Here is a 23,471-nt window from a genome sequence, read left to right as displayed (position 1 = left end):
GTGTGCATCTCCTGCAGTTCTGCCCCTTGGAAAGTCTTTCCCACTGCTGCACCTGCTCTCCTACTCACATCCCAACAGCACTCTGTAGACATTGCTCACAAACTGCGAGTCCTCCAGGAGGAAGAGGACTGGCTCTCCCCATGCTGCACAACAGCCTGATTGTTTCAACAATCAGCACTGCAAAACGGCAGTGACCCCACCACATACATACTCTGAGCAGGAAACTCCCAGGATGTCACAAGGTCTGTTGGTGCAACAGCCACACGTCTGCCCGCTGTCCCAGTGCTAGGCAGGACATTAGCATCTCCCTCAATTGGAGCTTCACCATCACCATCCAGCATTCCTCATTTACTTACTGTAGCTCCATATGCCTCATGTTCCCCCAGGACCAGTGGTTTGCAGTTCCCCAGCCTCTCCACCATACACAAAAACTGTTGTTGTGAGGACCTCTGGGGAAGAAGGTCACCCTAGCCCTGCCACACAATGCTTCTTGTCAGGGCCTTTCCAGCACCCTCCCAGGATATCCCCTCATCCTTGATATGCTCTTGCCCAGTTGTCCTGGCAAGGAGTGGGACAAGGTCAGCAAATACTGCTTCATGGCTCAGTCCTCCCAACCTCACAAGAAGCAGGATCACAGAGAGCTGTTGTGGGGGAACTTCACTATCAAGACAGCTGGGGAATGTCTGAGGCAAAGGAAAACACTGTGTGGGAGGTGAGTCTTTCCCATAGCTGGAAAGTTGCTTCTCTGTAAGTGAGCAAAGCCTAGCTGACTACCCCTGACCTGTGGAGCTCCAGGGATGCTCCTGGGATCCAGGCAGGTCTGACACTCTGCCAGAGACAGAAGCCAGGCATCTCAGGAGAGCAGCTGGGAGAGCCACTCCCTTTGGATAAACTGGGATAAGCCTTTGCCACAGGAAGGGATGGAGCATCAGCTCTGGGGCTGTGTTTCATTGACCCCTGGATCTTGGGGACAAATGATAACCCTCTGTAAAAGCGTGGGGGATCGGACCCAGACAGCCTTCCCTACTCTCCGTCATCCCCAATAACCACCTCAAGGACCATCAATGAACTAATGCTAGGATCCAAGCTGCTGAGAGTCATGGACTGCTTAGGATAGGCTTCTGCTTCCTCCAGCAATCATATGCTCTCAGATACAAAGCAAGGCCAGCTCACTACTTCATACAGTCTTGGCTAAACATCAGGGCCTGAGGCATCCTGTTACTCTGGAACAGCCAACTCCCTGGGGAATAGGAACAGACAAAATTTGTCTCTAAGTGACATTGTCCAGATCACCACAATCTTCCTCCCAGGACTTGTCTCCTTACTTACTAAACACAGGCTATATAGCACCCATGGGCTTATGTACTGGGGACCTATTTGCACCCATCCTCTTCTGCAACCTCATGATAGATAACAAGGGAGACAACCTAATCCTGCTGTGATATGCCTCTGAAGTGCCAGGCCATGGGGCAAGCAGAGGAGCATAAATCCACAAGTAAAGGATAGAATCTTATAAAGCAGGCTCCACGAATTCAGTTTCTCACCTCTTGATGGTCTGGGTGATCGAGGTCTGCCGTTGTAGCACCGGTCTCCTCACCTCGTTGGGCAGGGAGGGTATGCGTGTGTTGTCAGCTGGCATGCTCACGCTTCGCAGAAAGGCCTGGCGTCTCGTGGGCTGCACAGGAAAGTTGGAGGGGGTCAGTGTTCTCAGAATGATGCTCTACAAGGCCAGACAGCTTGTACAACATTTAGTCAGCAATTTAACAGCCGCCCAACACCCCAAACATAAGCTGGGTTTGTGCAGTTGGGCAGCAAAACTAGGCTAACAAGGACTATGCTCATATTAGCCAGGAATGGCTCTGCAGAACAGAACAGTTAGCATCAAGGACACAGCACCTGTGTGCTGCAGTGCTTCTCAGTTCAGAGCAGCTCTAGTCTGGACCATCAACTGATGTCCATTTGTAGATAAGATGTATTACATGAGTGCCTGCAACATATGCTCCTGGCTGTTTTCTAGGCAGAAGGAAACCAATCACACATTCCTAGACCACCCCAGAAGGTGGAGAGAAGCGCAGTAACTGAGATTTCCTTCATAAATTACTCTGGATCTGCACTAAAAGCCTGCGAGAGCTGTGAGTGGGTGTGTGCTGTAGCTGCTGCCTGGTACAGGCTAAGCAAGCTGGAAAAGTCACATCAGCTTTGTTCATAACCTAATTGTCTGGACACACTCCGGTCTAAAAGCTGCCGGCATGTCTTGGCTGATGTCACCTACCAAATATGACACAACTCACCAGACTGCTCTCAGCTCATACAACTGCCTCCTGACTCCCCAGGGCTGTTCTGGGCTAATTTTTCATCAGCTTGGCAGAGACATTATTTCCCATTTGTAAAATGCAGGCTGAGCAGACTGCCCCTCTGGCAACTGAAGCTCTGATCCACTGCTTTTCCGGTCAGTCTGCCTCAAGACTACTTGTTACTCTATCCCCTCTGGCCCAGAAAGTTAATAATTCCCACTAATCTTAACACGTTCTGTTAAGTTTTATGTGAAACAATGCATAGATACTTAGGTTATAAGCCAAAGGAGCCCCATTATGCACTCTTATCCCAACAGCCTGTTCTGGGCACACTGGACCTCCAGAGAACATCAACTCCACCAGCTTCCATCATAAGTACAGAGTATGTCTCCAGAGATTTCAGGCAAGAGAGCACCCATCAATACCTTAAATAAATTATTTGCAAAGTTTCCACCTGCACTGTTAAAACCCTGTATTCCACTTCCCATCCTGCAGACTTAATCCTGATCACTTTCCTTCCAAGGTAAGACCAGAACCAAGATTTATCTGCCAGAATCCCTCAGATAACTGAAGTCTGTTTTAGTCCCTGGATCAACGAATGGCAAAGAGGCCAGTCTTTGCTATTCCAAGTGCAACATAAGTTCCCTCTTAAGATCAGCTTGTCCTCAACTCCCCTCCAGGTGTGTCACCCTCCATTTCCCTGATGGCTAAACCATCCTTTTCCGTAAGCAACTGAACTGAAGCACTGCACTCCAGCCATGGAGATAGGCAGGAAGAACACTGTGGCTCTGCCTTCAGTGCAGGTAATCTCTGCTCCTGCAGTAAGGTCACATGAAGAGCCAGCAGTCATCCCACCAGGTCTCACCAGTATGTGAGGGCTTTTGCCACCTTGTAGCAGAAATTTCTGTTATTCTTGCTATACCCAGCACAAATACAGATGTTTTTTGCACAGTTCCTATTAACCTATCACCCCATCTCTACTTCACCATCCTTCAATTTTACTTATCTCTCATTCCAGACTATTTTCTGCTGTTCCTCATGCTGGTAACAGCTTTGAGTTGCCAGTAACTGTTCTTTCTCTGCTGTTACTGACAACAGCCTGCCATTATCTTGGCTATTCATAAGTCAGATTCATTCCCTGCTCATTTTAGTATAAGCTCCAGCACTTCCAGACCCTTGTGTTTGTCTTAAGGAGCCCTTCACTCCTCCAGTCCCCTTAAGAAATGCTTGTTTGAATACTTGACTCCCACATCCCTCAGCCAGGACACTTTCCACAATCCCCACATCCATAGAGTCACATCCCCTGATCTGAGCGCATCAGCCACCCACCCTCATCCCTCCCACATCTCCTTCCAGGGGGAGTTTATTACCAATCATGAATTTACTCAATGGCTCTGCCCGTTCTCACGTGGTCTTGTGACCTGCCATCACACACTGCATCTCTCTCAGCCGGGACTGCTGGTGACCACAGGCACAGGCATGCTCTCAGTGCAGTGGGGCTCTGCAACCCATCCCCAGCTTCACAGGCCCTCCCTTCTGCCCCCAGCCCCTGTACCTGCACAGGCTGCGGTTCTTCTGGCACTGACACAGGCGCCGGCACCGGGATGTCCAGTTTCAACCATGGTGGCTTCTTCCGCTGTAAACTGCTTGTGCTGTCGTGTCGCGCCTCCGACATTGTCCCACGTTTGTCCTCAGGCCTAGGAGAGGGGAGAAATCACAGTCAGGAGGGAATCAGGCTCATCCCTGACACAGTAGTGCTGGCAGGGTCAAGCAGAGCATGCTCCTCCAGGCTGCAAGTGATAGGACCCAAGCCTCACGTTGGATGACTTCCCAAAGTGCCTTATGAGGGTTCAAGCGTCACAGCTTGTGCCCACGCTGGTCAGCCAGGACCAGGCACTAGGAGGACACAGCACATTTCTGAAGCCTGCAGGACCCTGCACCAGGTGCCAGACTGCAGTCACAAGCCTGAGAGTCACCTCCCATTAAGATTTTTGCTGAGACTACTGTGAGATCCGGATTCCTTAAGGACCAGTCATGAATTAAATCTTAATAAGATCTGGATGCAGTCCAACCAGCTAAGTAACAGCAGTACCAAGAGCCACTGACCTCCCTCTAAAACCAGCTTGTGACTCACACAGGCACCACTGCCCACCCGAAGCCAAGCACCACACTCTCCTACCTACTACTTAGCAATTAGCAAGTGGCCATTTCTCTTTGCTGGTTCTAATCTCTTTTCAAAAAGTAGTAATTTTCTAGAAACACAAGAGTACACAGCGCAATGCAAGTATAGCACGAACATTAGGGAACTGGCACTGATCCTGAACTAAGAGTGGTTTTCATACATAAATAATAATGATACAGTATTTAAGTAAAAACCGCTGCATAATCAAAATGCCAAAGCAACCAGGGACTTGCTGTCATCTTGCCCACTCTACTGTACTGCAGATTCCTCCTGCTGTTTAGGTTGCATGCAGTGGGACAGGGACCATGACACTTTCAGGCTGGCAGAGCAACTGTGCACCTCGGAGAAACAGTTAAGAAAATAGATGACACTGGAAGGAGATCAGCTCAGATACCTCCACAGGTACCTTCCAACCTTAAGTTATTCTACCAGCCCATATTTATTCTTCTGCTAGCACACACATAACAGTAAGCTAGTAGCGGACAGAATGTGTGCTAATGGAATAACTCATCCAATTCCCCCCCCAGCTCCCTCTTTGTGTTGTCCCAGGCCACAGATCCCATAGGGGACAATACAGATCAAGAGTTCCAGCCTCTTCCCCCACCCTGGTGGACAGACAGAATAACCATGCAGTTAACTCAACAGGCACACATGATTTCAAAGAGAGCATAAGAAAAGCTTTCTGTTTGCATTAAAACTCAGCATTTTTACAATGTTAACACAGTCAATTTATTTTAAATGCACAATGATTTTAACAGACAAGGATTCTTCCTTGAGAGTGGCCAAGTATTAGGACAGAACCAGAGGCAGGGGAACCTCCATCCCTCGGGACATTCGGCACTCAACTAAACTCAACTGCCCTGAGCAGCCTGAGCTATCTCCGCCTTGCACAGCAAGTGAGCCAAGCAACTTACACAGGTCCCTCCCAATCTAAATTAGGCATGAGTTCCCTGAAACACACACGGTCTTTCGTGGCATTTCCACCCTATTCCCACAGCTCCCTGCAGCTGCTCTGGAAAGGGAGCCGCACAAAAGGTGAAGCTTACCACTGCAGAAGATACACGGTGCAGGGGAAAGAGGTCAACAGACCTATTGGTATTCTCCTACGGGTTAGGAGGAGAGAATCTCATCTAAAAGGAGCTGAACACCAGCTGCTAGCTCAGTCACACAAGCCAGGCTGCCTGCCAGGAGCACTGCGCTCAGCTGAGCCGGAACGACAAAAAGGGAGGACTCAGCTGTAGGTGGATGAAGGTTGGGTTTCAGCAAATACCACAGGCCCCCAAAAGTCTGGGAATTCATGATCCAGCCTGTACAGACATGCCTTTCGTTCATGCAGCATGGTCCTGTGTGCACAGACGCAGCACCGTTTGTTGCAGGGACACAATTCCTTCCTTCCCTCCACCCCTAGCCGCAGGGGTAACCAAATGCATCTGCTGTTCTCCTATAAGATGAGAACAGTGAGAGTATATGCAGAACTCCTGCCTGCTCTTGGGAAGAGTAAATCCACTACCAGAAAGCTTTCAGTCTTGCATACAAAATGGGCAAACTTGTCTTCATGGTGAGGTCAGAAAGCAAAGCAGATTTCTCACACATGAAGAACCCTCCTGGTGCAATGCATAGAGCTCAGCATTTACCCATGAGGATCATGAATACCATGTCTTCCCGGGATAATCTAATCTGAGACCAGCCAAGAGAGACAGAGCCACCATTCTAGCATGACCAAACACAGCCTATTTTACACATGACCATCATGACACAACTCTAGAGCTTTCTTTGTGTGCCTTCAAGGGCAAATTCAGAGCTTCTGAACTAACACAGCTCTTTTTCCAGCATCTCTTCAATGAGTAGGCATTGCTCAACTTCCTTCCTGTCCACCTACAGAGCTGCCTTTGTGAGCAGGTGCTTTGGTAGTAAAGCATACAAACTTGTACGAGATTTGCAGCTCTATCAAACAGCGAAGCTGACCCAGGAAGGCATTGAATGAATCACTCCTGTATTACCAAAAGCTGTCACAACAATGCTGCACTCTGTAACAGACTTCCCAGTGAAATCTGTCTTCAGTCCCCCTTCAGTCCATGTATCCATCACACTGGCTTCATTGCATCCCTTGCAGGCTAGTGCAGGAGGATCTCCAGCAATGTATGCTTCCAAAGAAGAGGACAAAGCATACATGCACTTGGGGTCAAGCCCATGGCTTTATGATTATCCCCAAAGCTGACTCAGCCTTGTTCTTTAGGCAAGAACATCTCAAGATGAAACTCACATAGCTGACAGAGCAACAGACTGCTTTCTCCCAAGGTCAGCAGTCGAAGAGTTCTTTAAATAGCAAAGCATCAAAATGCACATACAATAGTTGTGTAAGTGCACTCACTATTTAAAAACCAGGTGAGTTTCAAGGGTGACTGCAGAGAACTTAATTCAGGATCAAATCCTTTTTGCCAGTTTGACCTTTTTACTTACTAAAATGTTTATATCCTAATGAGAGTGCAGTGAAGGCAGAGCTGTTCACCATTTTCAACTACATCTGTGCATTAGGAATGGCCAAGAAATAAGCCTTTCAAACACTTCAGATTAAACTTGCAGCACTTGTTCTAGCAGGGCCTGATTCTCTGTACACTGTGAATACATGGCCACAGCACATGTCACCAACTGCCTCTGACCCATGCAACAAGAGACTGGGGTATGGACACAAGAGGCAGGTCTCTAAGAGACTGAATGTGGATCCAACTGCACACACAGACATATAGACAAACTGTACATAGCTGTGTACACAGATGTGCAGCTGGACAGTTGAACGTAAGTCTTTGCAAGGCAGGTAACACTCCTTATTACATCTGGTCCTTGCTCAAAGTGCTGCAGTCACTAATTTCTGTATCAGCATTGCACTAAAAGCATATGCTGAGTTTCACACTAACTCCTTGCTTATTTTTAGGGGATAGTGTTTCAGGATACAGTGTCCATGTATTCGATAGGACCAATGGGCTTTGTTCCAAAGCTGACTGCACTGACACAGATTCATTTGAATGGTCCCATATCCCCAATCCCAATTTGTCAGTACTGTCCTAGCAAGTGTCTTCAAGAAGTCACTGACAGCAGCAGGACAGGAACATACACAGCACAGCCATGCAAGATGAGGCCAAGTATCCATCCAACACCAGGATCTCATTTCCAACAGAAGGTGCTTGGCAATGGGTACAGAGTACAGGATTACTCTACAGTCATCTCGCAGGACAGAGTCATGGCATGTGCTATGAATAACTCAGAGGCTTCTTGCACCAGAGATATCTTTGCATTTAATGGTTCTGTATCCATCTTCGTATCCATCTTCATATCCATCCAGTGATTTCTCTTCCACAATTTATCCAACTCATTTTTAATAAAAAAAACCTTGTATTTTTAACTGCATTCTTAACTGTGAGTTCCACTGCTGAAACACGTGCTATCTGACAAGACATCTTCTTCAGTTTGTCTCTAAGTCTGCCATTTCCTGGGTTCACCTGAGCTCCTGGGCTAGAAGAGTGAGCAGCTTTTCCGTATCCTCTTTCTCCATGCGAATCCCAACTTTGCAGATCTCTTCCATGTCCCCCCTACCATCCTCTCTTCCCACAAATACAGTGGGATCTGCATCCAGCTGCTCAGTCATTGGACAGGAGCTGTTCCAGACCTCTCACCTGTGCTTGAGGTTTGCAGCATCTCCCAAAGAGAAAATGCTCCATCAACCCAGACACCAGCCAAATATCTTCATCCTGGGCAGGTGGAAATGTTCAGGCTTTCAAGTTTTTGTGAACTGTCACTGGGACTTGAAACTCGACTTTTGTAAGCCCTCAGGGTAGCAATTCCAGCAAGTGGCATTAAGAGAGGTCTCCACTATTACTAAAATCACACAAGAGCTATTGGAGACATGGGTAAGGAGACTGTCTGAAGAGATGGGAAGATATGGAATGGCCCAATACCTGCCTGGACTTCTCCTCACAGTGTTGTCACAGTCCCAGTCCTGGTGTCATCACCTGCACTGCTCAGTCAGCTCAGAAGCTGTTCCCTCAGCATCACAAAACTGAGGAATCCAGAAACACAAACTCTTCTCCAGCTCACAGGCTGCACACATGGCATGTGCAGATGTAGCTTCTTCTCACTGAGCAGCTGCGTGTACAATCCTGGTAGCAGCACACAAATGACTAATAAAGTCCATTTCAATTAAAATAAACAAACAAGAGGGAAAAAAACCTTGTATATTGCAGATACTATGGGAAAGTCATCTTCAAAAGCTCCATGCCAAAGGAAGGTCACAGTACCAAAACAAAAGCCAAATCCACTGTGCTCTGGGTCAGGCTCAGAAAGGGAGAGTGCATTAAATTCCAAAGCTGGCACATGATCAAGAAAAGCTGCTTAGTGAAATCCACTGACCCAAACAGAGAAGGAAAAGTCTTGTACAGAAGGCTGAGCATGCTCCTAAAACTGACAGGTATCTCAAATATATGCAGCAATTTGCACAGTCATTTCAAAGACAGACCATCCTTCCATCTAAACAGACAACTGAAACTATTCCCATGTTGATTTTTTTCTTCCAAAATTTCTATTTTACCATCATTTCAGTTTAAAATAAGGCCTTTTTTAAAAAAACAAAACAAACCCCAAAAACCATTCCAAATGACAAATAAAACAAAACAAACATTTAATTCAACCCTAGCACACAAAGCACATCACCTGCCCCTTTCCGGCACTGCATGTGCATGTTCTTAAAGGCACTTTCAGGAGGTAACAGACACAAGGGCTATTCTGCTGCCATCACATCATCACTTCCAGCTGTTTTCCTCCATTTTTAAAACCCCGATCACTGCAACAGCTGTATCTGCAGTGGCTGCTATGCAGAGTTCCAGGCACGTCCTGTGTACCTGGGGACATGAAGGTCTGCCCATGCAGCTATTCTGGTTGGGGTGCACCAGCAGGCATCTGGCTAGAGAGACAGCAAAGAAACCAGGACCCTAAATGTGCTCTCCAGAGTGAGCCAGAGGAGGCAGCGGGCTCTGGCTGTGCCTCTCTCTGCATGAGGATTTCTGCTGGCACAGCAGGGAAAAGGCAGGAAGTCCAAGCAGAAGAGTAGCAGTGGGGTTTCAGTCTCGTGGCTGCCAATAAAACCATCTAGCATGGATTAGACCCAGCAAGTTACAAATAGTATCTTGAACATCAGGCTGGAGACGGACCTTTAAAACAAGCCAGTGGAGGGGCTGAGGGCAGGCAGGGATGGGGAAGGTAGAATAGGCCTGTGATCCTACACTCTTGAGAGCTATCAAGGGCACAGCAACGCCCAGGCTTTGACTGAGGCCACCACCATGTGCCACCCTAAGAAACTACCTGGGAAATTAAACAAGGCCATCAGCACTGCTCTGACACTGGCCCTGTGCAGGGCTCTCTCCTGCTTTCCTGACCCTTGCTGCTGAGCTCAGAGGACATGCCATGAGGCTTTGCACACCCACAAGCTGCCCAGCAGAAGCCGGGGTCTGAGCAATCCACAATCTGAGCACAAGCCTGGCAGCAGGCTATGCAGACACACTGCCCTTTCAGCCCTGCACAGCAGGGAGCTGGCAGGACTGCCATTCCCACACACTGCCCACTGCCCCTCTCACTGCCCTCTGCTGTGCACAAGTTCTGCTTGAGTGATGGTAGAGGCTGATGCTGCTTACAACAGCCTGCACCAGATCACACAGGCACCAGTTTCCCAAGGCCCTGCTTTCTGCTTGAAAGCAAACCAATTTGACAGCTGCTTCCCAAAAAGCAGTCTTGCCTTGTTCCAGTGAGCCACTTCAAGGTGTTTTACCAACACAAAGTTAACCCCAGTTAATTATGCCCTCTTGATCTGGCATCCTGAAGAAGCTCAGACAATTTCAGATAAGCTCTGTGCAGCCTGAGAGAAGAAGGGTAGGACCAGCCTATTCAGTGACAGCTCAGCACGATACATCATGCTGAAATATCAAACTATAGCCCGAGACATTGTTCCCAGCCCTACTCCATCCCCAGCCTAGCAAAATGGTGCTTGGGAAACTGTATTTGCCCCCAGCAAGAGGCATACTGCACACTGAGACCTTGTGCTCTCCTCTGGAGAGGGACCAGACAGGAGGACTGGGGAACAGTCAACCTCTTACTAAAAAACATAGTTTTTCTGCAGGCCACATTGGAAAAGCCTGACCCTACCCAAGTCTTTCATACTTTATGTCAAAGTAGAACGTGGAAGAAATTGATCTGGGATAGTAACAGCCTTTGAGCAAGCTCCAACAGAACAGAGGCATTCGCCTTGTAGAGAATGAATTAATAGGCACACAATCTTACTCCTGAGAGCTTTGTCTTCAACCAGTGCTCTAGAAAGAGTTAGAACAGGAGTTACACACTTGAGCAGGTGGCTGTAAAACCAGCGTGCAAGTATAGAATGGAAAAGCAGCACATAAGCACTAAAACAGAGCTGCACCAGCAGGAACCCATCACGGTGGGGTGAATGCTATAGGGAAGGTCTTTAACTTTGGTGCCTACCCAAGTAACCAAGGCAGAAGTGAGGAATCTCACCATGAACCACTTAGTTTAATTAGTTGAGAAATACCAGTGGAAACTTCCTGGCATGGAAGAGGTCAGGCAGACCCCTAGACAGGAAATTGGAAGTTACGTTAGAAAAAAACCTAAGGGTTTGGATGTCATGCAAAGCCTTGTAGAATGGTACTGATATGCAAGAGGCACATCAGGAGTGCAAAGCTTCAGCGTGGGACCCACTGAACTTGGAGAAGGTTCAGCTATATACTAAGCCAGAGGGTTTTAAATATAGGCAATAAAAACATCTGCAGCAAAGTCTGAATATATGTAAGCCAAACCCATGAATAGGAAAACACGATGCCCCTTTGAGCTACCAATTTTCTTCATTTTCAGAAAAAGATGCAAGTCATGTTGGAAATCAATCATAAATTAGCTCCTACTGGAATGCCAGCATTAAAAGCTTTCAAAGCAGCTTCACATGGGACCTGAATGGTGCCCATGTCTGGTGCCCTCATATAGAGGAGAGTAAAAAAAAAAAAAAAAGCCTCTTCTGGTCCCTCTTAATGCCCAGGTCTGTAGTTGAACTTCTTCAAATACAGGTAAAACACAACCCCCAACTTCAGCCTGCAAACACACGGACAACAGACTCTGATCTTCCAGACCCTTTATTTGCAGCAGACAAAGGGCAGAATAGTAACAAGAACACAGAAGCTGATGCTCAAAATTCAAGCTATAAAATTGTCACAGCCACTTGAATGAGATGCAAACAAACAGGAAAAAGCAGTGCCCCAGCCTGTGTTGCCCCCTCCTCATGCTGGCACAAGCATCCCTGCAGCTGTTGGGTGATCCACACTGGAATCCAACACATATTATCACAGCAAAGAAAACGGTTTGTTCCAGCACAAGCTTCTTCCCTCATCCAAGTCACCACATGGCTCCACAAACACTTGTGCCAGCAAAAGGAAAGGGAAAGAAGCAGGAACAGAAAGAGCAGCTGGAGCCAAATGACTGGACAGCTTCTCCAAGAAGCACAGTTTAAAGCCGTCATGAAAACACAGCCAAAACCTCACACTTGATAATTGTTAGCTTCCCGCTGTGCTACAGAGGTGGTAGGTTCTGCACCTCTTCAGACTTAAATAATCTGACGAGTATCCTCAGTACAGGTATTGAATGCAGCAGGAATAAAGTAGTACTGCATCACCAGGGGGTCATTAAATAGGAAAAACATCCAAACCATCCACAGATTTCTCTAGAGCTGACAGCCAAGCTTCCCGCATGGACAGCTTCCATAAAAGAGTTCCCAGAGGATTCATTTCCCTTGCTCACCTATGGCCTGTGACACCCACAAAGGAATGAGGTGGAAGGGAGCCAAGTAGAGCAGACTGTGCAGAGGGGCTGCCTTTTCCATCTCCTAAGCATGTGTGACACAGATGACAGAAGCAGGTTCACAGCACTAGCCAGCATGCTAGTGCACCAGAGCCCATGCAGGGCCCAGGTGATGCACAATCAGCATACAACAGAGATACAACCTACCTAGATACCAGCAAGGGGAACAGTCTGAGCATAAAACATAACTGACAATGGGGAGAAAGCAATGGAAAAGCTGGAGTACTCCAGCATCTTCATCCTGTTTGTGTTTCTCCATGAACACACCCCACAGCTTTGCAGAGAACACCAGCCTGCCACCACACAACAACCACATTTCCAGCAGCCACATGTGAACACTCTGGTCACAGTAAGCCACTTACAGGGTACATCTGGGCAGGGACTGATGACAATACCTGCTATCAGCTTCAGTGACAGTACATCAAGCGTAGGGGACCAGCACTTCCATTCCTTACAGATGTCAGCACTGCCTGGTCCTCAAAAGGAGCTGGTTTCTACCTAGATATCCATTACCAGCTACCAGACGGCTGATGCATCTCAGCATGCCTACGCAAGAAGCCAGGATACTACTGTTGGTTTAGTGCCACAGTGAATGTAGCCAGAATGGATAACAAGTATAATCACATTAACAAGTCAAATATCAACAATTCCAATGATAAACAACTGACTGCCAGCACTGGAAGTATATGCAGAGGAAGGATCACCTACGCAAGCCTTGTTCTTGCACCCTATTCAGAGTAACCACAGCTGCCTGTTGGGTTAGCAGTGCTTGTGCTGAGCCAGCAGAGCCCTTTGCACTAGGGTCCCCAACAGCCTCAAAGCAGTTGTCTTAGTACCCTGCATGGGTCTACATGTTCTGCAGCTCCTTGTTAACAAAGAAGCAGGAAAGAGTGATCACAGAAACTATTTTAGTACACATTTAACTCACTGCAACAATTCAGTGGACCTCCAGAAGCTACTGTTCCAGAGTTACTCTCACTACTAGTGAAAAAGATGCACTGTACAGTACTGGCTGATCCACAAGTACCATGGACACACTGGTCCATGTCACTGCCTCAATTATACAGCAAGGTAAGATTCACAGAAATGCTTTTGTCAGGGCAAAAATTTGCACCGGTCAGTTTTGTTATGACCCCACATTAGAAAACAAAAGACAAAGCTGACAAAATCCTACCACTGTATTTTAACAAAGGTAACCTTTTTCTTTGAAATTTTGCAATTGTAAGTTTTTTTCTACCAACTCTCCTATTCAACACAAGTACCATAAGGGTCAAGGACACAAGGAAAGCTAGGAACTGGATTGACTCTGAAGGCACCGGTAAACACTGGCTCTGGTTGCTTTTGGAAGAGTTGCTGCCTGTGCACCTACCTCAAGAGCAATTTTTTTTGGTAAAGTAATGCCTCTTACTGATTACATTGTTCATTTACAAAATATGACATCAACAAACACTGATGGAAAAGCAACTGCCAAAACTAGCAACCTCCCCTAAAAAGATCACAATACCCCAAACCAAAAATTATCCTAGACCAAAAGCCACCCAACCTCAGTGGCAGAGTCATGGTACTAAAAGCAGCTAAGAATCACTGTTGTGCTAAGTAAAAAGGCCTCACTGGCAAAAGAGATCAAAACTGCCACAAATGACAACATTTCCTATGGAAAGTTACATAAAACCACTTTGAATAGCAATCTAAAAAAATCTTAAGAGGAAATAACAATAACAAACACTGGAGCCACCAGAAGACAGACTTTATATTCAGGAAGGATGGAAGCCATTCAGGCTAGCTCTCTTTGCATGTTCCTTTGAAATTCAGAGCATCTTCACTCACCATCACACACCTGCTTTCTCCAACACAACTATAGTTCTGTTCTCCTGGATCCAAGTGAGAGAATAAGCCTGCATCCACCAGCAGTGCCCACATCAATGAGGTCCAATGAAGATCCTTCAAAGGAACAATTAAATAGCCAAGGACTCAGACCGGAGCTGGTTTGACTGGAGCTGCTCTTCCTAAGCATTAGCTGATTAACCAGGACACAGGAGAGCTACCCTGCCACTCTGATGCTCTAATTCTTCCTCCTGCTAGTGCTCGGCAGCTGGCCACACGCTATCTCCTACTTTGTCTAACTGGCAAGCAGTTGCAGGAAGAGCTTGTCTTGCTCTGCAGGTGTGGGTACACATGTGTGCATTGGTGCATGCCCAACGCAGCAACTCATTTATAACACAAATGGAAATAATCACGATTCTAATGCTGTGATAGAAAAAAAAAATCCAAGTGAACCAAACTTCTTCAATCCAAGTGAATGGCATGTTCTGTCTCACTCTTCTCGCTGAAATCACAGCCCCAGAGAAGACAGAGAAAAGGAAGGTACACTTACACCTTTTGGCAAAACAACTCAGCCTTGCTGTCTTCTGCAGTCCAGTTTAAAGCACTGGGTTTTGAACTCAAGCAACAGAGAAACATACCTCCCATGTGCTGATTGCTACAGGGCAATAACTTCTGAAACAGAGAAGTGTATTCATCAACTGAGCCATCTGAGCCCTCAAGATTTTAAAATTCAAGCTGTTATAACTTTCACTGAGTCAAAGACAAGTGCTGGACCTGCAGAACAGTAAAAGCTGCATCCTGCACAGCTTCAGGATGACCTCATATGGATTGTTCCTTTTTAAAGGAAAAAGGAACCCAACAACCTTCAAAGTAGAACTGCTGCTGACCAGCAGAGCAAGGGGCTGTCTCTCAGTGAAGTGGAAACAGGAAGAAGAGGAGGTGGCAAAGGTAGGCTTTCCAAAAAAGGCAAGATTGGGCATGTCTGGATATCTCTTCTCCCCCTGGGAACTCTGTACTGTGCCAGGGAAGTATTTTGCAATGATACTTCTTAGTTCACTGAGAAGAAATTACATTTCCTTTAATAATTACTGACTGATTTAGAGATGCTCAGATTACTAAGGCAAGATCTGTTTGTTGCTAAAGGCCCCAGAATTTGAGACCAGGTCTATATCACAATAGTTGTAACATTTCTTTGCTATGCAAAAAGTAGATTTCATTATAGTTAAAACAAATGGTTTATCTAACAGAGCTGAAGAGTGCACCCAAAGGAAATTTCAGCAAGAACAAGCCTTATGTTAATCTGACATTTGCTGTCTCTGCAGCAAACAGAGTGCACAACCAATGAAACTTGGAGTCTATAGCTTTAGGAGATTTAACAATAAAGATTAATATGAAGAATAAGCTCTCCACCTTCACCAAGCAACAAACAGCCCCTAGTCATTACTCAAAAGGATTTTACTATAGTTTGGATTTTTTTTCTGAAAATTCAGCTACTAATTTGTTCGTTTGGCATTTTTCTCAACAAACATTAAAAAACAAACAAATCCCCAAACACTTCCTCATTCCGACAGCATCATGGACTAAATCAACAGGTATGAGATATGTGATCTTAAGGGAGCTTCAACCAGCCCTGGACAGCAGCTAGATGAGCAGGACCCGAAAAGAAAGAGGAACAAGCAATCAGAAACCCCTGAAGTTCAACTAACAAGGACACAGGGAATCTCAGCACAGGCACAATTCCCACCGCTCCCTGCGGAAATCTCCCTCTCTCAGTGTTGCCCCTAGATCTTCGCAAGGGCTCAGTCAAGCCTGTCTGTGAAAACAGAGAGTCTGGCAGGGAAGCCTTGCCCACCCCTTGTGCTGTGGTGAAGTGAGGGTCTCTGTGACTCCATACAAACAGGCCTGGATGACAAGAGCACACATCACACACTAAATCAGTCTGGGGTTCTTCAAGGACACTGGAATAGAGCTGCCAGCCTGACCATGGGAAATAATGGATTCATTTCCTTCCAAGGCTAAATAACAGTGAGAGATCTGTGCATTTCAAGTCCATTTCATTCCAACAAGATGATGATAAAGTTAGACTTGGAGCTCAGTACCTCTTCAGCTGAAAAGAAAGGAAACTAATCCATCTCTGAGCTCAGGGAACATGTTAAGGAACAAACTCATCCTTGATTTTAAGTATTTCTACTGAAACTAGCTGTAAACTGGCAACAGGCAGACGGTTGCAGGAAAAGAAATTAACAGAAGTGTCATATTGGGTCACAACTAGCGTTGGAACCTCTGAGAACGGCACATGGTCCCCACAGGATGCTCACAGAGATAACTAAGGAAAAAAGGCAGCAATCACAAGGGAAGAATCTTATCAAAGCGTTCTGCTGGATAAAAGCTCTAGAGATACAGACAGAGAAACATCAGGATCTTCAGCTCACAGCCAGTCCACTCAGCAGGCAGCATCCCCAGCAGCTCATGGGTGCTCTGCCAACACCTTTGCTGTATACACTAAATGGAAAACAACCTGGGACTCCTGGTCATGTTGCCCATCTCGGGTCTTCACCACTAACCAGGGCTGTGTTTGCACTGGAGGGAGATCCAACACACTGAATGGAATCAAACTTTTACTAATTATATCCAAGCATGAGGGCTCTGTGCCCAGAATAAACTGTCCTATTATGCCACACTCAGCAGACCCTGCCTCTGTCAGGGGAACATGCCGGGACTTGCTGGCTACTCTCCCAGGCTGGATTCCAGAGGAACAGGACTGATGACCCCAAAAGAAATTCCTAATCCTGCCTTAAGACCTCACTTAGCTGCAGCCTCAATGCAGTCCCTGTCACAAAAGTGAAACGAGACATCTGCCATGTCCACTGAGGAGGTGCTGGCCCCTTCCACAGGACATTAACCCCCGAGTGAGGTGACACGTCAGGGACACGTGCTCTCAGCACCAAGCCGCAGGAAGGACGAGCTTGCTGAAGAGGTGCCTGCTCTGCGGGCGAGCAGTGCTCTCCACATCCAAAGCTGCGGCTGAAGCCTACCCAGCACAGAGCAAGACATTCCTGAGACGGGGGCCAGCCCATGGCTTTCCCCAGAACCTGAAAAGCCAGTTTGTAGGCAGATCTCTTGCAAGTGTATTGCTTAAAAAAAAAAAAAAAAAGAGAAAGAAAAAAAAGGGCCTGTCATGGGAAGTCCCAGAGCAGAACTAGTTTTGTGGGAGTTGCTTTTACACCGGGCAGCATTAAACTCCTTTCATGGGAACGCACAGAAGCAGCACACTGCTGACACATGAGACCTGCTGCCTTCCAGGGGGGCTCAGGGCTGATGAGCACAGATACCATAACAAAGCTGGGGACCTCATTCCCAATCTACAGCACCTCGTGGGAGGGTGGAAGGGTTCCAGCTGAGGAACAGCACAGGGTCCCCATGAGCATGCACACAGTGGAGACCTGGGCTGCCCATCAGTAGCCACGAGGATCAAAGGACACAAGAGGGATGCAGCAGGAGGGAAGGGTGATAGCTGCTGTTAGAGCCACAGGGGGGTAAAGAAAAAAAAAGAGCAGAGAGGTTTCAGGCATATCAGGCTTTTTGTGAAGTCCTTTTAACAATCAAAACTTGAAGGAAGGAGATACCTGAAAATTCATCTGTTTCTTCCAACTATATCAACTGATCTAACAGAAGTTATCACCTCCTCTTGCAAACCCTGCACCACCGAGACAGAAGAGCTAAAGAGCAACACATATACATGCACTGGGGTGAAAACCCTGTCCTCCTTCCAAGGGTCTGCTCCCCAGCTCAGCACAAGTGGGCCCTTTTTACCCCTGGCACAAAGGCAGTTGCTTGTCTTCGCTGCTCTATCGGCATCGCTGCAGTTAACACCCTGTGTTCCTTCCACATCATATGCTTCATTCAGAAGCACCTTCAGCTTTGCTACCCTGTCCCTTCCCATTACGTCTGCCTATTTTTTCCTTTGCTGTAGAACGCACAGCTTTCTTCCCAGAGGAAATCAGCAGCCATGGGGACAAAAACAGGAAGAAAGGAAACAACTTCCTGCTTGCTCTGAGACCCAGCCTGGAGATATCCCTGACCAGCACCGTGCATCGTGCCACGAAGCCAACCTGCAAGAGAATCAGCAGCCAGAACCACATAATGCACAAGGACAGGAACTGAGCAAAACCCGTTTGTGCTGCTGCTCATCTCTCCCAAGCTGCGCGAGAGAAAATCACAAGTTAAAATACACACAAGAGGCACTTTGGCACCTTGCTACGTGCATGTGGACAGGCTGCTCCCTGAGGAGCCCAAAAGGACTCACCACTGAGGGTGCAATCCTGCAAAAGCTTTACTCACAAGCTGCTGTGATTCCCCTCTTCATGCCAGCAGTGCACAGTGTGAATAGTCAGTTCAGGGACTCGATCCAGAGGAAAACCAACCTTCACGTATCAAACCAAGCACGTTTTCCACCGGATCTGCTCACAGAGCAGCTGCCAAAGCACTGGTGCCAGCATCACGGGTGGGAACGCGTGGCAAGGGAAGAGGTTGGAAAAGCCTTTCAGCTCCAGCGTGGACGAGGACCAGCTGAATGAGCCATGGACACGCACCTTCACCTACACATCAGGCTCACCGAACTCCCGACAACCAAAGACCCATGCATGAGCCGGAAAGTGAGCTCCCACAGGTCTCCTTCTCGCCTGCGGCTGACAGGGCCGGGTTCCCACCTGAGGCACCGAGACACAGTGAAGGCCGCTGAGCCTCACCTCACGGGGTGGGCGACGGTGCCCGGTGAGGGCAGTTTTCCGAGCGCTTCTCGCTGCTGGCAGGGGCCGGGGCCGCCACCTCAGGGCGCCGGCCTGGCCCCCGACGTTCACCGAGGGCCGCTCCCTGCCGGGCTGAGGCAGCGCGCTCCCAGGCAGGGAACAGCCCTCGGTGTCCCGCGGGGCTGCCCCTCCCGGCCGGGCCGCCAGCAGGGGGCTGCCGAGCCGCGGCTGAGGCGGCCGGGCCGCGGGACGGGACAGGACGGGACGGGACAGAGCCGCCACTCACGTGTGCGCCGTGTCCCGCGGCAGCCCCGTACAGCGCCTACTTCTCCCACCCCGTTCCCACGTCTTTGCCCCTCAGGCTCCGCGGTCCAGCACTCACCGTGAATGCGGATGAAGCGCAGCGGCCGGGCCGCCCCCCAGTGCGGCTTAAGGGACCGGCGCCGCCGAGCTCGGCCCGTGTAGGGCGCGGAGACTCCTCCCCCGTGCCAGGGGCCGGCCGGCCGGGCACGCCATTCACAGCCGCGGCATGCAAATGGCAGACGGGAACCGTGCCGGGTTTAGCGGCGTGAGTCCCGCCGGGGAGCTGCCAGCGCCCGGGGCCGCGGGACGACGCATACCGCCTCGCCGCCGCCCTGACTCACGGCGGAGGAATGCGCCGCGCCGGGCGGAAGCCACCGGCCCGCCCGCGGCCCCCGCAGCGCGGCCCCGACCCGCAGCCCCCGCCTCCCCACCGCGGGGTCGGGGTCCGCCTCGTGGTGGGCGTCGCTCTGCGGGGCGAGCAGCCCCCGACCTCCGGCCGAGCTGTAGCGTTCAGCTCCGGTCCCGTTACCCCGAGCCTGCGGGGTTGCTCTCTTGGCTGCTGGAAGCTCTGCTGCCCCTGAGCGCTGTGCCCAGGGGGAGCCGGGGTGATCCCCGTGCGGGCTGCCGCGGACCGGAGTCACTCTCAGTACTGCCGGCAGGGACAGGCACTGCTGAGCTCCCAGGCCTTCCTCCTGTCCCATTGGCCCCCACGGGAGCTCTCAGGGCTGAGCCTCGCAGGGGTGGCATGCGCTGCCGTGGCACAGCACAGCTAATGCTTGGCAGGGCTGCACTTCGCTCTTCCTTGCTGTTTCACTGTACTTTACCTGTTCTTGCCTCAGCCACCCCCACAGTCCTGTGTTTCCCATCAAGTTCTTCACACCTCCTCCTCCAGTCATGTGGTTGGCCTATTATCCCTTCTCTAAACTGTTTCTTTCCTCCCAGCTTAAACATTTTCCCCTTCTGGATGGCATCCTCCCACCTCAATTGCTCAGCCGTCCTCTCCGTTGTCCTGGGATCCTTCCCAAAGATTTCCCCATCCGTCCTCTCCAGAGCATTGGTCAGCATGTATTGCTCACGCAGAGGTTTGCTAGATTTCTGGCCAAGCCTGCAGCATGCACACCCCTCTCCAGCAGTTTCCCAACCCGCAGCTGCAGATGCTTTTAATATCAGTAATAACGGGGGGGGAGGGAGGGGGGGGGGGACACACACATATTCCCTGCCATCTTATTGCATCTTCCCTGCCCACCCGCACGCGAGTGGAGCGGGAGAGCTGCTGTTGCAGAGGATGAGCTCATCGGTACTGCACCCACCCCTGCCCGCACACCGCACAGGCACCCGCGTGTCGAAGGCAGCCCCCGGAGAGCCCTGCTAACTACAGTGTGTCTCATTAGCTAATGAGGCAACACAGATCAGCCACAGCTTGTGCTGGCCAAGCTGGAGACCAAACTGCACACAGAACCCTGACCGTCTGCAAAGCTTAACAGGCACAAATTGTTTTCAGATGTTTCTACCACATAAACAAGAGGAAGAAGTGTCCAGTAATGTAATGGAGCAGAGGTGGACTCGGAGAGCCCTTCTGCAGCTCCCAGGAGGCACGCTCAGGAGCTGGAGTGTGACTCTGACCTACCCCTGCTCTCCTCCTGCCCACTGCCAACAGTACGTGCATTTATCGAAAACCACAAAGCTCTGCCACTGAAACATGATTTCTTGCCCCTGTATAACAGTGCTGCAGACCGCACTGCTAACCTCATCCCACAGGCTTTAGTTCTCCCAGTGCTTCTCTCCCCAGCCCCCTGGGTCTGTATGCTAGGATCCTTCTTTTACCCAGCTGCAGGTATTTCCACTCAGTCAGATAAATTCTACCCCCTTAGTCAAGAATATGCCCTTCTTGCTCCCATCACCACTCAGGGTGTTTTTCTTTCAGCGCACTGAGTCCTATCAGCCTAAAATACATGGAACAGGGTGAATTAAGGCCAGGTTCTGACTTCAGCTCTTAGGAGCATGAGTGGATGCATAGCAGCAGTTTGGTGCTGAGGACCTGCAGTCCTGATCCAGAGCAGGTCAGCCAGCCCAGCGGCTTTGTTTGTTTTCTTCCCCAAGGATGCTTGCAAGGAGTACTTCTGCTTGAAAGGTGGCCTCTGAGGACCAGCTGAAAGAGAGCTCTTTTCTGGTGCTTGTTATGTTTAACATGAACATGTGATTACATGAATTTGCTTCCTTCTTCTCTGCTGGAAACAGGAATTTTCTCCTTTCTGCTTGAAACCCATGAGAAACTGTGATCTTGCCACAAGACATGGTTAAGACCCAATGAAAGAGATATCCATCAGCATATGAAGTGCAGCACTTTTACTGCTGCAGCTCACTTCAACTGCTCCTTCAAAGCCGGGTGAACCACGTGCCTGCCTGCTGATAGCCAGGCCCTGGTGGGTCTGTACCCGCTAGAGTGGTGCAGACCAGCCCATGGGTACTTCACATGTTTGTTCAACACCTTGTCTTCATCAGAACCCACAATTCTCCCTCCTGCATGCACATCTGAAACCAGGCTTTATATTGATTACACACCCAAGTAGGCAAATGGTGGTGTTGGCATGTGCTTATGGCTACTGCTGGACATGTGGCACCAGGAAGCTGTGCAACGCTATGAGCCAGTGCAGCCCCTTATCCCTTACCTTTTTACAACCTGACGGTTATGTGAGGGCAGCTGCGACACACCAGGAGCACAGACGTCTGGTTTTATCTGGATCACCAGTTATCTAGACAGATGATTTGAGTTTGACTTGCTTTGTTCAGTTTAGGGCAAGAAAGCATCCTAGTGTCTGGCGAGCACAGGGGAGAGCATCAGGTTGTAGCCTTCATGGGGGAAAGCAGAGCTTCCTTTGCCTTGTGGAAATACATGGGCTTTGCAGTGCCTTCTGTGCTGACATGAAGCAGTGGCACAGCCATGGCAGCTGTCCTAGGAAACAGGGAAGAGGTCCAGAAAGGCCTGGGATTTCTTCTAGGGAGGATTAATAACACAGAAACCCAAGCAAAGTCACAGAGAATTGGCCTGGCCAGGAACCAGAGAAGGAATTGCCAGCAGCATGAGGATGGGGATTCCCCTTTGGGAATGCCTTCCTAGGGTGAATTGGATATCACCTGCATCCCCTCACTGCAGAGCAAACCAGGTTCCTGGGTACCAGCAGAAGGTCAGACTTTCATCCTCTGCCCCGGGGGAGGCGGGGGGGGGGGGGGGGGGGGGGGAATCCTGGGGACAGAAGTGGTGTTGGTACTGCGGTATCTCTTCACCAGAGCTGCTACAGACATGATCTCCCTTTCTTCCTTGCTATGCTGCAGGTCCTGTGTGGGGCTGGCATTGCTGCTTTCTGCCCCGGCCTTACGCCACAAGAGCAAGTGCTGCCTGAAACCCAGACTGCCCTTTCTCTGTTGCTGTGGGTGCTAATGGCCCATTGATCTGGAGTGTTGGCACAATGTGCTTTGAGTACAGATGCCTCCTCTCCAGATCGGCTGCCAAGCTGAGAATGGTGCTGCTGACCTGCAAAAAAATATTGACACTTTCTGGAGTGCAAATGAAATGCCTTTTGCTTTCCAAAAAAAATTTCTCTGCTAACAAGTAGCTATGTTGCAACTTGAATTTCCTATAATCCACTAAATTTACATTAAGTTCAAAAACCTAACGCTGGCCAGAAAGCCTTTTGAAGCCTCTGTCACCCTCAGGCGCCAGCAGGCATTGCAGACGTTATTATGTGGGATCACGCAGCGGCAAGGAGGGACGCGGAGGTGACTTCAGCCTGGATGAGCTGGCAGCAGGGCTGCACATGAGGCAGGGATGTGGTGTTAAGCCAGGACTTAAAGCCCAGGGAAGAGGCGCAAAAGTTAACCCACCGTCCCAGTTCAGCCCAAACCAGGATTCACTTCACAGGTGTGTTCAGTGAGTCCATGTGGGGCTGGGGAGCAAAACCAGGAGACAAGGTGGAAGAGGAGCCAAAATGCTGAGGATCTGGGAAAGTGGAGGTGCCCCAGGCTGCTCACAGCCACAGGAGCTGCTGCCCAGCAGAGCACGAGGAAATCACATCAAAACTCAATCCCTTAATTTTCTGTTCAGATTAATTACAATTGATCATTCCTAGCTCTAGCCACAGGGAATGTGTGTGTTTGCTGTGCCAGGAAGAGGTGGAGGAATGGAAATAATATAAAACTAGGATTTAATGGCCAGCCCTT

General features: G+C 49.1%; 1 protein-coding gene across 7 annotated transcripts in view; it reads right to left on the bottom strand.

Moving 5' to 3' along the window:
• RHBDF1 (rhomboid 5 homolog 1) overlaps nucleotides 1–20,255 on the bottom strand; it is a 37,329-nt gene extending 17,074 nt beyond the window's left edge. The window contains exons 1-3 of one of the 7 annotated variants that reach the window (XR_004081065.2): nucleotides 20,233–20,255; nucleotides 3,850–3,991; nucleotides 1,545–1,675 (exon numbers count right to left, since the gene is read on the bottom strand). Coding sequence is in view for 6 of the 7 variants with exons in the window: in XM_005152507.3 (XP_005152564.1) it covers nucleotides 1,545–1,675; nucleotides 3,850–3,969 (251 nt within the window). In the remaining variant the exon portion in view is untranslated. Of the gene's footprint in view, nucleotides 1–1,544; nucleotides 1,676–3,849; nucleotides 3,992–4,111; nucleotides 4,212–18,543; nucleotides 18,569–18,794; nucleotides 18,853–18,950; nucleotides 19,064–19,332; nucleotides 19,516–20,232 lie in introns of those variants that run through there. The other 6 variants (XM_005152507.3, XM_031052322.2, XM_031052324.2 and 3 more) reach the window with 6 other exon arrangements.
• Between the last annotated feature and the right edge of the window lie 3,216 nt (nucleotides 20,256–23,471).

This window comes from Melopsittacus undulatus, chromosome 8 (genome assembly GCF_012275295.1).
Source record: "Melopsittacus undulatus isolate bMelUnd1 chromosome 8, bMelUnd1.mat.Z, whole genome shotgun sequence".
NCBI lineage: Eukaryota > Metazoa > Chordata > Aves > Psittaciformes > Psittaculidae > Melopsittacus > Melopsittacus undulatus.
The sequence above is the reverse complement of the archived record's forward strand: the minus strand, read 5'-3'. Positions and strand labels throughout refer to the sequence as shown.